The 17,351-nt window shown below is 39.2% G+C and overlaps 1 protein-coding gene across 1 annotated transcript in view; it reads right to left on the bottom strand.

Annotated features, from left to right (window-relative positions):
* Window positions 1-16,206, bottom strand: part of EGF (epidermal growth factor) — a 57,312-nt gene extending 41,106 nt beyond the window's left edge. Inside the window, exons 1-5 of the mRNA XM_041480149.1 lie at window positions 15,846-16,206; window positions 6,672-6,803; window positions 3,050-3,249; window positions 1,839-2,020; window positions 313-543 (exon numbers count right to left, since the gene is read on the bottom strand). Coding sequence (XP_041336083.1) covers window positions 313-543; window positions 1,839-2,020; window positions 3,050-3,249; window positions 6,672-6,803; window positions 15,846-15,972 — 872 coding nt within the window. The 5' untranslated portion in view covers window positions 15,973-16,206. The remainder of the gene's footprint in view (window positions 1-312; window positions 544-1,838; window positions 2,021-3,049; window positions 3,250-6,671; window positions 6,804-15,845) is intronic.
* Window positions 16,207-17,351: the final 1,145 nt, after the last annotated feature.

Genomic DNA, 17,351 nt, shown 5'->3' with positions numbered 1-17,351 from the left:
TCTCTCCTTTCGGCTCCTCTCTCTGCAGAAAAAGGCCACTAATAAACACCCAGAGAGGATTTTTAAGGATTAATTAGTTATCATTTGGCAAAAGCTTGGAAGATGGAGAGTGCTGAGTGGCAGTATTATCCTTATAACAGTGACATTTTTCCATTTTCCTATTATTAATGTTACATTTACAGTCACAGGCCATTTGCATTACACTTCATATTCCTCATGTTGTGAACTGACCCAAAAGGGAGGATGGGGGAGAGAGCTTAATTGCATCCCTGAAATGAATGTTTTATTTCTGACAAGCTGAGGAAAGCTCACCGGACAGAATTTCTGAGGAAACGGGCAGCTCCACCATCGTAGTCACATGATCCAATATGGGAAATCTCTTTTCCGTGGTCATGTTGGATCCAGTAGAGCCTTGTGTCAACCAAATCTAGTGAGATGGCCTTTATTTTTTCTGTAGTTTTCAAAATATTTATCATATCACTTCCACTGAGGGATGCTCGGTGTATGCTGGAAACTGTACCATCTGAAGACAAAAATAACAGCCTGCAGGCAAGAGAGGCATGTTTGAAAAATGAAACAAAATAAAACACCCTACAACAAACAAACCCTACATTTTCAAAATCACATCACAGCTACACACTCTTTATTAAGTAATTTAGTTACTCCTGTATACAGAATTTCTCAGTGTGGTACTGGAACTACAAGTACTGCTGGAGGTACTAGTAACTAGTATTACTAGAGGTAGACGCAATTTCCCTCAAGTAGGTCAAGCAGGAATCAGCCCAGCTTAACCACAAAGCACTATTGTCTGTCTCTCTACTTTGTTCAGCCATGCAGTCAAGGAAACTGGAATTACTTCTCAAATCTATGGGCAGATCTTGCAAATTTGAGGAACGGCAGGTCTGATGTCCAAGCCCTAAATCCCACTGAGATGGCAAGATTCCAAAGAGCATTAGCAATGCTACTATCATCAGAACATTGGTTTATGTACAAATGTGGTGGGAATGGACACATGAGCCTTAATATTAAAACAGCTGCGCACACGCTGAGCAGCTTTAATGCAAATCAAAAGTAGCAACAAAGAGGTGCTCTTGCTAAATAAAACAGAAGCATTTCCAATTCTTCTCAAGCTTTCTTTTTGTTTTTGTTTTTGTTTTTGTGTAAGGGGAAATTAGCATGGAGAGACCACTGTGATGATTCATACTGGTAACCCTTGAGGAGCCAGGCCTCTCCTGTGAGCATGGTTCTCCATGTAAATTACTTGAAGCTGAAAAGAGCATCTCTATGAAGGCCAAACTACTAGTGATGCTAAGCAGCAGCACTGGATTCAGAATCAGTATTTGGTGACACTGATAAAGAAACGAGGGAAAGAGCAGAAAACTGTTAGTTTTGGCTTTTTTTTTTTTTTTTTTTTTTTCAGAAAACACAGCAATTTATGTTCTAAGTTTGCTGGGTCTGAAGCACAAGTGACTCCCAGCATTTTTAGTCATCATTCCCTTTGCTTCTCCAATACTGCTTTCTACCCAGAAACTTTGCTAAAAGAAGATGGATTGAGATTGGATATTAGGAAGAAACTTTACTGTGAGGGTGGTGAGGCACAGGAATAGGCTGCCCAGAGTTGTAGATGCCCCACCCCTGGAATTGTTCAAGGCAGGTCAGATGGGACTTTGTGCAACCTGTTCTAGTGGAAGGTGCCCCTGTCCCTGGTGAGTGGGTTGGAACTGGATGACCTTTAAGGTCTCTTCTAACCCATTTCTGTGATCCCATGAAACCACAATCATAGTACATTACATATTTGGAGTCCATTTAAATGAAATTACTGATGCCTTTAAAATTACCTTTGTTCAGCATCAATGGTAATCCTTGTGGGACGACCAGCAGCTCTTAGAAGAACTCGGCGTTTCTTCCCATTCATGTCGGTTGCTTCTATGGTTCCTTTCTGTCTGTTGGCCCAGAGAATGTCTTGATTTATCCAGTCAATAGCAAATCCTGAAATGCCTTTGTCTATGTAACATAGTCTCTGTAAAGAAGAAAAAATGAGTTGGGAAGAGGAATCCTAATGACTACTCTAAACTTGACTTTTGTTACAGGGAATAGAAGACCCGGCTGAAACTTTCAAGTTCATTCCTTTGCCTGCTTCATTTTCTTTCAGACCTCTAGCTATTTTTCTTTATTTTTCTTTCATCACTTTCCATTTGGTCTTTGTGCTGACATGTACCCCCCTGAACTGAGTGACTCCCTGCAAAAGGAGAAACTGTTCTGCACAAGAAATATACTGGATTAATATTTAGCTACAACTTTTCGCATTTGGTGCATTACAAAGCACCCAGGCCTGTTACAGATGGAAGTCTCCCAACACACCGCTGCTGGACCCAGATCCCTTAAAATCAGTGAAAACACATGAGTGAATATTCCACATAGGTAAATGATACTGGCAGTCTCTCTCAAACAAAAGAACACTCTCAAAGCAATAAAAAGCACTCTCAAAGCCAGAACAGCGTCTGCCCTTCTTAATCAGCCAGATGCAATGTTCAGCCAGAACAGCGTCTGCCCTTCTTAATCAGCCAGATGCAATGAACTACACAGGCTTTTTTCTGAACAAAGAATAAAGTTCTAATAGCATTTATGCAACCATAGAAACCAATAAAAGGTTTGAGGAAAAATGAGTAGGAATTCAAGCACATTCTTCTCATAGCATTTGTGTTAGCTTGTGTTACAATAATCTCAAAGACAATGTTGTAATGCCAGAGAATAATCTATAACTGATAGAAACATTAAAGTTTACAAAGCCTTAATTTGTTTGAATTTCCTCTCCTGCATTTTTAACTCGATCCTCTCCTGCATTCACCTGATCCACAGAAAATACTGTATGTACTGAATGTGAATGCCAGTAAAACAGCCTACACTCAGGATCAGAACTATTACAACAGCAAAAGTAAAGTGATAAATTATGAACAGTGAAGGCAGAATTGTACCCAAGGAGCAGGTGGTTTCTAAAGAGGGGTTTGCACCATCAACTAGGAGAATTCCAAAGAACTGAATACTTTACCTCTCGTTTTGTGCCATTTAGATTAATTCTTTGAAGTAGTCGCCTTTCAGAGTCTACCCAATACACTTTCTCTTCTATATAATGAAAATCCATAAGTGTTGATGGACCAGTATCAGAAACCAATCTTTCGTGATTTGTCCCTTCAGTGTCAATTCTAAAGATGGCATTTCCATGGCTAAAAAGCAGAAATGGTGCTGGGTCTGGTGTGGAGAAAACAAAATGAGACCAATTAATTGATAATCATTGCATTTTTGCTGCATTAAATTCTCATCAGTTGCATACTAGTCAAAGAGAAAGTTCAAGATTTACATGTCTTTTTCCTTAATAGCAACTTTCTAGGTGTATCGCAGAGAACTAGTTATATATAAATGGAATGGTCCTTTCACATTTGATGCAGAAAATTATGGCAAAAATCTGAGTTAGGAAACTGAAATGGCAGTGGATGTGACCACTTATCCCAAATCCTACAGCTCAGCCAGAGGTCAGAACAATGGCTGCACGCTTGCCAACGGAGGTTGAAAGAAATTTGCCATGGATGTGCCTCTAAGCTGAAGATCACTTCAAACTATTGTGCTATAGCAAGAATTTATCACAGAGAGGTAGCCTGGAACCTTCCTTTAACTATCCAAAAAGAGAAATTGAAGATCCCAAGGAAAAAGGGATCCCAGGAAAAAGGAAGAAACTGGAGACTGGGGAGGTTTCTTGTGCTGCATAAGGCTGAAGGAAAACAAAAGACCTGTACTTAAAACTCTGACAGCTCAAAAGCAACGTTTTCCAGACAAAATCTCTATTTGTAATGATCAAAGGGGAAGAGTATAACAGTAACTTTACATAAAATATGTTAAAATGAAAGGTGCTCCAGTTATGCCCCATACTCCAGAAAACCAATAAAGGCTGAAAGTGATGAGCAGCTAGGATGAGCCCAGTAACCTTGATGCAACCTTAAAACAAGGTGATAAGTATGGAAGTACAATTCGTATGGCAAAATGATTGGGGTTGATCCAGTTTTATTAAGTCCTCTTTGTTATTTTTAGGGTATTATAATTGTGCTCACTGTAGAGCACAATTAAGATTGCTCAAGGAACCCTAACTACCTTTCTAAACCATGAGGATTTTCATTTAAGCTGTCAAGGGCATACAGGAAAGCAGTTCTTATGTAACCAACACATTTTAACTTTCATTTTGAAAATAAACATGGGTGTATTGTTTGCTTTTTGGTTTGTTTATATATAAATACTTGTTTGTGGTCATCGAGTCTATTCTTTCATTTAATTTTAAACTAAAAAAAAATACAAAACAAAAATCCCATTGTGTTAGTCATGTTGGAATTTTAGAACATGGTTGTCTGAAACAACAGATCCTGGCATACAAGTAGCATTCAAACCAACTGACTTTGAAATGCAATTTTTTATATAGATCAAACAGGATGACAGCTTTCAAGCCTGTGTAATCAACTGCCAAATTGTTCCGCAATGAAGAAGCAACTGTCCATTAATTGGGAATAGATGCCATCAAAGGTGCACTGCCGCCAGTTTTCTTACACATATATATTTGAAAATTAAATTGGTTTTATTTACAAGGTTCAAAAATTTTTTTAACTAAATATCTTTACTATTAGCATGAAAACCGAGGCTTTAAACTCAACAAAAACTCTTCTACAAAATTGAGACAGATACTTCACCTTCATAGTTGCAAGGTTTTTTAATTCTCCTTTCAAAGCAGAGGAATGAGACAAATTTTGATTTCTCCAAGTGAAGAAAGTCCTGATGAGCACCCAAGATGTAATTTTGTCTTGTTCACAGGGAAGATGGACAGTACAATGTTTCTATGTTAGCAGAATGTTTTGTATCTCAAATTTTAAAGCTATCACCTAATCACCTAATTATAACAGCTGCTTACAGGATTTTAATTACTTCCTTTTCCTGCTGCTACTTGAACTGAGCAACCTCATATTTGAACAATGAAGACTTGCTTCATGTAAACGTTAAATGAACACTGAAGAGTAGCCAAGCTGATTTATCTAAGGGATTTGACAGCTACTGCCTGCAGTTTTGCCAATTAGTTGACCAAGAACATTTATACACTTTGGTTTTGTCCGTTCCACTCTCTGAATTCCCTTACCAGGCACCTGTGAATGAGGGCTCTAAATGGAACAAGAACTGAACAAATCTAATTTTTTGCTACAGAGGCACCAGTCAGATTTAGGACTCAATTTTATCAGGGGTTTAATTTCCAGATAAACCATATCTGTACCAAAGAGCTTCCTGTCTTTATAACATGAGGGTATTTCACCTGGTGCATCCCCCACAGAAGGGTTTATACCTGACTTAAGGCTTCCTTATCCATCACAACAGCTCTATCTGCCACTTTCTGCTGTTACTATAAATGTTAGTAATAACATGTTAAAAAGTTGAAGTACTCCAATATGAAGGAAAGATTGTTCTTTGAAAGATACCTGTGCACAAATATCACTGGGAAGCAACACGTTGGTTTTCACTTCAGTTCAGAAGTGGAGAGCTTGCAAAGGAACTATGGATGTTTAGGCAGGACCACAAAAAATCCAGTCTGGATCTTTGTGAGTTACATGTTGCTGATAATTATGACAATTCTAGGGCCTGGACTAAAATAATTGTGTTAATGGCAGTCTGGGAGCTCTACAGAATAATTTTGGTTATGTTCATGGTCCCAAAATCTACACACACAGGGACTCAAGTACAGCTCCCACTTCAGGTCAGAAACGTGCTTTGTCACATCCCATCTCTGCATTAGCAAGATAGTCCTGGGTAAATACTAGCCAAAAAATAGAAAACTTGAGGTCCTGGATCAGAAGGGATCTATGGTGTATCCCAGACAGGAGCCAAAGCCAAGCATCCAGGAAGTCAAAGTGGGGAGCTAAGAGATAAACTTCAGAGCACTCCCACCTCATACTCTAGATGCAACACAGGATTAAGCTAATCAATAAAACCCAACTCTTTTTTCCCCTGGGTAGCATCAGTTGATGACAAAATGAGGGTTAATCAAAGGCTGTAACTGCAAATATTTTCTTCTTAGAAGAGCTAAAAACTTTTAAATTTAAATGCATTCCCACATTTAAAAATCAATTTATACAATCATGTCAGAGGAAGAGAGAAAAAACACAGTAACACTCGTTTTATCTGCCAATGGATGAAACCAAAAATAAGGGCTTCCTGCTTCTAATCTGTCCCTAGAACCTAAACATACTGGGAAGACACCAAGGCCAACAGACTGAAAGCAGCCAAGGTAGCAGAATCTTGTGTACTGCCATGTCTTCTTGGAAGTAAGGATGGGATAAGAGAGTTTACAGTTTTAAACTGGCAGAGAGGGCAAATAGGAAGTAATTGTTAAGTTTAGTGGTTTGTTTTCATATGTTCATTCATCTTTCTACCACCACATGAAGAAGTTTACATTCTTCACCCTCATTCTTTCATGGCATCCATTTTTGGCCTTGCCTCTTACCCATACAGTAGCAGTTTTTTGTCAGCAAACCAGAGAACCCCAGTCACTGACCAGTAGGGACCAGCAGGCCTGGTTCACTTTGAAAAGGAATGCTAATGAATCTCTAAAGCCCTTTTTCAGTCATCAAAAAAGAAAATGTCCTTACCGTTCACATAGCAAGACTGCTTGTCAATACCCAAGGAGTAGCCGGGCAAACAGGAGCAGATGTACGACCCTGGAATATTGATACAGGTTTGGCCACAGGTTCCCAAACCACCTTCAAGGCACTCATCAATATCTGAAATAGGTATTTGAAAAAGATCAGGAAAATTCAGCTAGCAAAAGCAGTAAAGAACAAGGAGAAAGAATACCTTTGACAAACTTATCTAATAATAAATTATCACAAAATTTAATATCCCATCATCAAAAATGAAATGAGGACAGATGTGTATTCCTTCATGCATTTGTTTCAGAATTATTGGGGGGGGGGGGGGGGGGGGGGTGGTGGTCTGGGTAATTTATCATGGTCACATTCACAGTGATTTTGGATGGTGTTGTATTTTTATTTTGGGGTTTTTTTTTGACTGTCAAGGAAAATTACCCTTCTCCCCAGTGTCTGGGCACTGATCTCTAATTGCTGAAACACAGGGAACAGACTTGTCTTGATTTGTGTTATTATTTGCTATGCAAATGCAGCTTGCAGCTGCTTGCTTCTATCTTTATCCCTTTTTCAACAGTAATAATTTTGCCAACAAATTAGCAGACTTTGCAAAACAGCAAAGCAGAAAACAGACTGTCACAGCACTGAGCTCAACATTGAGCTCATTTTTGTTTGAGTCAAATCTCAAACAGACATACAAAACACAAAAATTCCCACTGTATTCTGACAGAAACAAGCCAAAACCAAGGCACTGAGCAAATTAATTAGAAACTAGGCTTTTAACTGGTAGGTTAGGCCAGAACCTTTACAAACTGAAAGACATCTGAAGTAATTATGGTGTTTTGTCTGGGCTTGAGGAAGTGACTATTAATTAAGTCCTAAACAAAGGAATCTGTTTAAAAAAAAAATAAGATTACCACTGAGGACCTTATTTTATACTAAGGGGAAAAGAAATTTGCAGTACCATGGATAATTGCCCCACAAAATTGCGATAAATTTTAGTTCCTGCTGAAAACAAACACATCCAATAGTAACTTCTCAAGGTACTCAGTATCTGACAGTACCATATGCTGGTATATTTTTTGTATATTTTCCTTCTTCAATTACTGTGTGATGGTTGCTTTAAGGAGCAGCTTTTCTCTTGCCCAAGTTCTCATTGATGTCAGTGGCTTTTGTTCTGTACTTTACCATGTGACTCAGCACATGCAGGAATAAAGGAACCAACACATTTTGTTTTAAAGAGATACACTTGAATAAGTCACTAAAGGATGTGGATTCACAACCAAAACTAGGTCTGTGTGTGTTATGTGAGAATTCCCTTAAGTTTAAAGAAGGGCACCTTGACTACAAGGAACAGCAATTTAACCAACTCACAAAAGACTTTGGAAGAAACTTTCTCAACAACTCAGGGAGACCTAAGCAAGCAGATCTCTGCTATCCCATGGTTCTGCAGACCAGTTTCCTGAACTGCTTTAAGAAACTATGTTTAGAATGAAGTGTTCCAAAGGGTTTCATCTGTGCCCAAGTACCAAAGGTGTTCAAAAAGAATGTCAATGCTTTTCAGCACCTAATGTGTCTGTACTGACTAGGGAAGGCTTCCATATTGTTTAGAGTTTTCCCACACGGGGGTGCTCCAAATAGCAGCTGAACTAATTTGACAATGTATGAAATGTTATCAGAGCACATGCAACTGATTTTTGTTTGATTGCAAAGATAAAGCAGGAGCATTTTCAGCAATGTAATTCCATAAAGTACTCTCATTCTAACCCACAATTTTCTCCCAACAATCAGCTTTCAGGAGCATATTTTCCCACATGCACCAGGATTGTACATTCCATTCTCCACGGCATTAAAAGAGAAACTCTTCCAAATCCCCTCTAGGAAGGTCTGATGGGCTTAGAAGTGTGCTAATGTGCTACAGACACCATGGGCTCCAGGTCACCACTAAAACTAGATACTCCTGGCAAACACTGCCAGGATGCCACTGAAGCTAAAGGGCTCTGTGATAGCCATGGGAGGAGGGCTTTGATGACCTCAGCTCCTTGTCCAGCTGCTGTCAGTGTCTGACATGAGCACTGTTTGCCTCTCTCTCCCTGATGCACTGGTTATTAAATCAAGAACTGACTGACTAAGCTGGACACTTGACCTGATCCAGCCATCAGCACCACAGCAGGTGTGAGAATGTGTTCATTATGTAGTTTATGTTTGTCAATACACTTTTGTGACAGTAATAGCTTGCTAAATGAACCTGAAGGTATTTCTCTGTGGAAATCACAATTATGGGTGAAAAAGGCAACTGAGTAGATATAGGATTGCTAAAGAGAGAGGTTTTTTGATTAAGCAATGTGAAGCACTGATGAGCTATTATTCCATCACAATAAAGAGCACATTAACCAAGAGTAAAAAAAATGGGCCTGGCCTATAGATTGGATCTGAAAGACTTCTTTCTCTGAGAAGGATTTGTGTTCATACTGGACAGAAAGCTGATCTCTTAGCTTGCTACTGGGCAAGAAAATTCAAATCACAACACAAACATAGGAGAAATTAATGACTGTGAGGAAAAAAATGCTTTTCTATGTGGCAGTGGTCAGACTATATTGGCATGCTGCTTGTATTTCTCAGATAAAAGTTTTTAAAGGATCGTGAAAAATTAGAAAACATACAACAGGGATAGAAAGCCTGATTTGAAGGTAAAGAAAAGTGTCTTTCTATGAGAAATTCAAGAGCTCAGAATGCTTAAATTATCAGAAAGAAGCTTGGAAGAAGGATTAAGCACCACAAATTAATACCTTCACAAAGAAAATGTAACAGATTTTCTAAAAGACACTATAATCTTTTTCAGGAACAACTTAACAAGCACTGATAGCTGAGAACTAAAGCCAGGGAATTCAAATTCAGACATTAAATTCACATTTTAACAGGAAGGGTGAATCACCAAGGGAACTAGCTACCAGGGAAAACCCTGAAGGCAGTGAATATTCTAAAGTCAAGGTCAGACTGTGAAGACATGCTTTACCAAACACAGGTTTCTGAGCAACAGGCCAAGGTAAAAGGACCTTTTATTTCCAGGGGGGATTTTCCAGATTTATATGAGTATACAAAGCTGTCTGTCTAAGAAAGAGAACACTGATTGATCAGGCTACAGGAATTTACACTCTTTCCTCAGTAAATGTACTTGAAGAGAAGATTTCAGGGTTATCATCCTGTCCGTTTTCATCACCACCAAAATTCACACAGTAAAAGCAAATCCCACACATATTGAAAAGCAAGCTGTGGCTCCAGCTGAGGAATGGCTCTCATGAAGGAGAGCTGCCCAATAAAAGAGCAGGGGCACAGGGCCACGGGCAGCTCAGCCGCTGGACAGTGCCCTTCCAGTGGTAAGCAGGAAGAGCCAAGAGACACAGTGTTATTGTGAAACAGGCCACAGCACTGTAAATGTTCAGCATTTATGGAAACCCAAAACGAATCAACCAATCAACCAATCAAACCACCAACCCCCAAAAAAATAAACAAAAAAAAAAAGCTGGTTTTTGAGGTTTGGGAGAACTCAGTCACAAAACCATCCATCAGGTGTAACTAGCAGTGCCTTCATCTGCACTTTTAGTGCCAAAGGAAAGCATGGAGTTGCATCCTGTTGAAGCTGTTTTACGTGTCCTGGCAACCACATCCCCCAGTGGGAACTTTACCCTGTGAAAGAAATCGGCTTAGTGAACACAAAAGCTGTCTACAGTGCCCTGACAGCCAGCCCTGAAAGGAAGAATGAGGTTCTGCTTAGTTCTCAAAGACTTCTTTATGCAAAAAATGCCTTGAGAATCAGCAAAAACGATGAATCATGTCATCACGATGTTGGCAGCTCTCAAAGACTTTGCATACAAATATACTACTTTATTGAGAGTCCTGAGAAAGGCTCTAGTTGCAGAAGGTTGAAGCATTAGTATGCCTGGCAGGGACACAGAGAAACCACAGTGAGCCAGAACTTGAATTTCATTATGGCCCCAAATACATACATTATATACATAAAGTATATGTGCAGATACATACACTCAAATAACCTCATGCAAATCTAGTTCCTGGTGAGTTGGACTTGTGATTAATTCAATCAGCTGTATCCAACCACCACCATAATCTTTTCAACAAGGCTGAATATGAAAATTCATCTGGGTGACAAAGAAAGCAGCCCATCGCTTTTATCTATTGTGTTTAAAGCATCCAGCTCAAAGAATGGAAGATGGAAATGGAAAAAGACACTCCAGATACCAGCAGGTCAAAATGAAACAGATGATGCACAGTTCAGTATGTTTTATCTCCAGTTTTAAATGAGGCTTAAAATAGAACATGATCATTCACAATTTTTGAGAGGGTAGAGGCTGTGAAATGCTCACGTATGGTGGTAACAAATACAATATGAACAGAACGAGGACGCTGCAACTCCTGGTGTCTTCCAGCCCAGAGGTGATCATGTCACACATATGGCACCAAGTGAGAACATGCGATTTATCAAGTATAAAATAGAATCAAATTGAGAATTGAAATACAATTTAGAAAACAGTCGCAGACATCTTGTCGAGAAAGGGCAAAAAAGATCCCCAGGAACAACAGCATCTTTTTTTTTTCCTTTCTGAACTCTGATCTCAAGTGTTTGCTCACTAGAATGGAAAAAAATATCTATCTTTGAAACACATTCTATGTGAAATAAAGTCTATGTGTAAATTAGTAGCTATAAAATAGACCTCTACTTCCTGGATCCTGCAACTTCCAACATATTATTACTGGCTTGCCTTTCAAAGACAGAGGCTGTGAGACATCATCAAATACCATCATCCAGCTCCCGTTAAAATCAGATTTCAAATTAGGTACTAAAAAGTAGTCAGGTTTTTTTTTAGAACAGAATATGAAATTAGTAACTGCTGTTTTATACAGGGCAAAACAATGAGTTTTTTAATATTAGTCACTGGCTTGGGAGTCTGCCCCTTAGCCCTCTTTAGTATTAGGCATCATGTGATGGGTGATGCCATTTCTGTCTTCTCTTGTAACATATTTGCCTCTTTCCTATTTTGATCCAAGTTTTTACAGCTGAAGATAGTATTTCTCCACATTCAGCTGGATCCATCAGAATGTGAATCTTCTCATGAATTGGTCTGTGGTTCAGACCCATGCTCAAGAATGCCTGACTACTATTTGGTAAAAGTATTTACAAGCTCCTTTCCCCAAGTCAGTATAATAAGAAGTGAGCTAGCTGGAAGACAGCTACTGAAAACAAGGAAAAAACACACCTCCACTGCAGCTCTTCTGAAATACAGAAGGAAGCACAGGCATCTTATCAGGTTTATCCCTGTCATGACAGGTATAGGAAACAGTTGCCCATTTCATTAGATCTTACTGCTCCTCATGAGATGCTTGCAGAGAAAGAAAGGAGAGTTAAAAGGATTTTGGCATTTCATATTTCTCAGAATACACACAAGAAATTTTAACAGCATATCTTCAGAAGTATGGAGTAAAGTGAAGACAGGACTTAGATAATTAAGGGGAATTTAAAGATGTAAAACAAAGACTAATAACTTTACGTTCCTCATCTCTGTGGCAGGAGAGAGGTGAACAGGAAGATAGAAAAGAGTAAGGCTGGACACACAGAAGGAAGCATGTGACCAAAAGAGCTGACCTAGATAGCTGCAGTTGTCACCTTCAGTTGCAGGCTGTAGCTCTGTAGGAATGAGCAGCATGTTAGCCCTGTAGAATTGACAAGGGCTCAGCAGTTAATGTCAAGATTTGGTAGAGATGTGCTGAGTTTAAGAACCTATGATGAGGCAAAAAATAATATGGGTTTTGTGTTGCCTTCTTCCAAGACTTTTTTACAATACTGTTTGGTATCTTAAAAATTGTTATTTTTCTTCATTTTTCAAACTTACACAATACTTAATGTCAGCCCTGAAACCAAAGTACACTTCCAGTCTTGCAGTATCCAGAAGATAATATATTCACCTAGGGTAGCCCAAGACTAACAGACTTTAACTCTAAAACTGATAATGCCAGAGGCTGCTCTAGGGCCTTCTTCAGACAAACATGGAAAACTTTTTCAGTCTTGAGTATCTAAGCATCTGTGCAGCATGAGAGAACAAAAAATACTGTTGTTAACGTGGTGTTTCAGGAGGACACAGGCAACTGATTCCAGCAGGCACAGGCCTATCCTCTGGTACACTATGTTATGCTTATGTTGTCAAATATGTTACAAATCAAAGCTCTCCTGGGACCATCTATGCACGTGTTTTTTTCTTTGTAGCAATAATAGCTCCTTTGTAGGTCAGAGTATTTTTTTTCAGAGGTAGAAGGTACTATGTTTCCACTGGGGTCTTCAAAATAAGAATTATTAAAGGTGACTGATCCACAGTCCTCATAGCATCTTAAAATAAGCTCTTAATTCAAGATGGCCTGTCAAAAATGCAGAAGTGCTTCCAATTCTACCATGACTTGTCAATATATTGATGCATTCATTCATCAGACAAGTTTTGCTCTGACCTTGTGATCTCTTCTCCCATACTTTCTTTCCTATAAGCCTTGCTGTTTTGGGACTAACAGCACCTCAGAAAGGCCCCTTCTCTCTTGTCATAACAAGTCAGGATTCAAATAATCTCTCTTAAAATAACTGTATAAAATTATGTGAGACATTTAGGGTTGAATTTCATTATACTTCCACAGGATGAGGAGGTGTTTGATCTTTGAATGTCCATAGAAATAAAAGGAACTAATTAAGGAGTAAGCTATTTAGCAATGTGAGAAGATGACCTAGACCTTCATCTTAAGCCACAGTGTGGAAAACAGATCTAGAAAAGCCTACACACATTCTGGCAAGTATCACTTGTAACAGTTCACTAACAAAGAGCAGACACCTTCTCAGTTCAGGGGAATCCTTATGGCTGGCAGGTTGCCACCACAGCCTCAGATGATTAAGAACATTTTGCAATTGGTGTATCTATTACAGCTCACCAAGAATGGTGGCCAGGCCACGACTCAGCTTGCTGTCATTGTTCACAGCTCAGTGGCATGAATCACATCTCCCACTCACCACTTTTATCTCCAGTATTACCTTCAAAGCCTGCCTCCAGCTTCCTGCCACTTGCTTCCACAGCACCCTCTGCCTCATATAATTACTGAACTAGAATTACTGAACTAGAATATCACACGTCCGCTCTTCTGCTCAGAACATCAGTTGTGTGTCCAGGACATGGAGGAAAGAGGAAGGGAAATCCCTTACACCAAAGCATCCTGCAGTCTTACATTTCACGTCAAAATTTCACCTTTGCTTAATCCCCTGTAATCCAGTGGCCTGTAATTGAAAAATTACGTAATGCTTCTCATTTTTCACTTACTCTGTGTCTTATGGAATTGCTCAGAGTATGTCACAGTAACATCAACTCTTATGCAGGAGATTTCTTCTGCTGCTATTTATTGGAGAGTTTGCTGAGCTACCAGCCAATCTGTTTCAGTGTTTTATCTAGTTCTTCATTCATACAGCAGCTAATTTTCAACAGAAAATACTTTATGCAGCGCTGGTTATGTCTTCATTAATGGAAGAGTAATATACATCAATGTGCAAGATATGTCCACTGGGAAAAAAACAGCCTTTGCAGCCTTTTGCATATTGATATTTAGAGTGGGTTTTTGATTCATTGAACAGTAGCCAAGCAATTCCCTTCATCTCAGTAGAATCCTCCCATTATACATGAGCTCTTAATTGGGAAACCCAGTAGTGCAAAAGCCATAACTAATGGACATCCTAAAGAGCTCTTGGAAGCTAAGTACATGCTAGCAAATGGTCTGGATCTATAGGAAAGGCTGTGTAAACAGCAACAGCCTCTAAGGATATGGCACACCCACTGCATGTATTTCATCCTGAACTTACAGAGAACCAGGCCTAGGCTGTCCCCATGGCCACCAACAGCAGAGAGGGAAAATGACCCCTACAGGGACACCCTCTGGTTTAAGTTTGCCTAAAGGGAGTCCAGTCTGTGCACTTTGAGAGTGCTTTTCAACATGAAGCAAACATAGTAAGAGGTGGCAATATGGAGATTAATTTCAGAAGTGTTCTTGTCGTTTGAACCGAAGCATCAGGGTAGGAGCACTCTAGGTGTGTTTTGTTCTCAGATAAACCTTCAGTCAGGTTTACAATTTGTACACAAGGAAATGCCCAGCTCCTCCCCCCTCAGTTTGACAGCATTTAACATGCAGGCTTCTATTTTGTGCTTAGGAGATGGTATTTCTTGGCAGAAAGCACAGAGGAAGCACCTGTTACTGCATCACTAGAATCATGACAAGAACTGAGTCAGAGCCTCTGAAGCCCAAGGAATCCAAGGCAAAAGCATTAACTCCAAGTATGAGGAGCTGCTTGAATCCTTTCAGAGCATTTCCTCATCTCCTAACTGCAAAGCACACAACTTCATTGGCTCTAGATTTCTTGAAAAAATTGGACCTCACAGTAGCAGGGGAGGGAGAAGGGTCCTGTCATCCTTTGTCTTACACTTCGTGAAAAATAGGAACCTGCATTTTATGTGTATCATCACTGAAGATGATTACAGGAATGTTAGTGTTGCACATTTCTCCCAGACCTCCCTACCACAGTATTAAGCACACCTGCTGTTCATGTATTGTATGAGATGCATTATTAGCATGAGCACACACACTTATATGTAATAATAAGTACAAAAAATAGCTTTTAAAGTTATCTCGCACACATCTAAATGCATATTAATACATAATCATTAAAACACTCTTCATATATGTATACAGAAATACAAAAATACACCTATACTCAAAATTTACATATATTGAAGCATAAATACATGCATGCTCATGTACTGAAACAGTGGAGACACTAAAGCTATGGCTAGGACTGGAGAACAATTCATATCTCTTAATGATCATAATGATCATATGAAAACCTATTCTGTTTTCTGATAGTTAAACCAACAGAAAAGTGCTGATTTCTGAAAGAAAAAGAAAAAAAAAAAAGAAAAAAAAAGGAGTTCTGTTCATTTTGAAATGCAACAGATATTGAGAAGCTGATTTATCAGTTCTGCCAGTACAACACACAAGCAATCTGTAAAAAAACTTTTTGAAAATTATAAAGCTAAATTAATAGAATATAAATGCAGGGGTTTTTTTATCTGGGAATGTTCAGTAACTTACCTACACAAGCAGAGTTTTCAGGCTTTAATCTGTATCCATTAGGACAGTTCCAGTGCTGCAGGGCTGAGAGGCTGACAAAACCAATTTTAAAAGCCACTGGCAAAAAAGCAACAAGGAAGAGAAACATAATCTTGAGGGGTTTTTGAGCTGTCACTAGAGAAAAACTAGCTTGATTTCAGTCATATCCAGGACAAGATGAGCATGTGTAATCCCAAAAGTTTTCTGCAATCTGTCACTTTAGACTCAGACATCTTATCACAATTTCAAGTTTTATCTTTGCCTTGCTTTTCTTGTCACTTTAGACCTTACTGTGTCTGACTACAACTTTGAAGAAATTCCTGGGAGATTTCTTCCCCACACACATGAGGGCTTTTTTTCTCTTGCTCTTTTGTTTCTTTTTTTTTTTCCTCTCTTTTGGAAGCCAAGTATGAAATGCCTGACACTCTTGCCACAAATTTAACACAGCTTAAAAGCCATGCTCAAAAAGATCACTTCAAATTTCCTTGCAACAAAGCTGCTGTTTAAATCTTTAAAGCAGAGAATTCAGAAAGCTCTTCAGCACAGCTTTCAATGGAGTGCAGGGAGCAAAATCTCCAGGTACCGTCCTTCTCCGAAACGCAGTTGTTTTTTACATCCAGACTTGGATGGACTCCTCTTTTCTTTTTAAAGCTCTGCTTGCCCCACCTCTTCTCTTTTTAGTACCACTTGAGTGAGCCCTGTGTTTGCACATAGTAATGTGGTCAGTTCCTTACTACAGGGAACCAAGCCAGCATGCAGATACCCAGCCACCCATAATAAATGCAGTCTCTTTAGAAAAGCAACGCCTCCTGCTTGAGAAGTACCTGCAGCTTGCCAGCTTAGATTTTTTTCCACAGAGATTGTAGACAAATTTATTCAATTCCTGTTCATTCTCAATTAGTTGCATTCCTCTTAATAGCATCATATGTTTTACCACCAGAAACGAATTTTGTCATCAAAACATTTCATGCAAAAATCAGGCGAAAAAATCTCTCTGGTTTCTCTGATATATTTTTACTGGATATCCAAATCAGCTTAAGGTCAAGTTCAGATCCAGGGTATGTGTTTGCAGTTTTGAATTTAAACTTTCTCTCTCTCTCTCTCTCTCAGGTCTGAATTTGGCCCTTATGCATTTCCAGAAGAGTAGCTGTTGTCAGAGACTGAAGTAATGTGTTCTGAGCCTGTATCACCCACAGAAGCTGCAGCCATTTACATGGGCACTGTTGCTGCACAAGGCTGCTGTTGGGGTTCAATGCTCTTTTTCACGTGTTCCACTGAGGCATAAAAACTAGACAAATTCCAGATGCTGGCAATTCTTCAGTATTGAAAATACCTTCTTTTTCCCATCAGCCTAGATCAGCAAAGCTCTAAAGCACAAGCATAACTTTGTGCTTCTGAGATTTACTGAATTTTGAAAGCGCTGAGATTTAAGCATGTGTTTAAATGGTTGCCTGTGCCAGGCTTTGTTGAGCTAAGTACTGTGAGGCA

The sequence above is a fragment of the Pyrgilauda ruficollis genome, unplaced genomic scaffold, assembly GCF_017590135.1.
Source record: "Pyrgilauda ruficollis isolate IOZ18807 unplaced genomic scaffold, ASM1759013v1 scaffold5, whole genome shotgun sequence".
Taxonomy (NCBI): Eukaryota; Metazoa; Chordata; class Aves; order Passeriformes; family Passeridae; genus Pyrgilauda; species Pyrgilauda ruficollis.
This window is presented reverse-complemented; position numbering and strand designations above follow the sequence as displayed.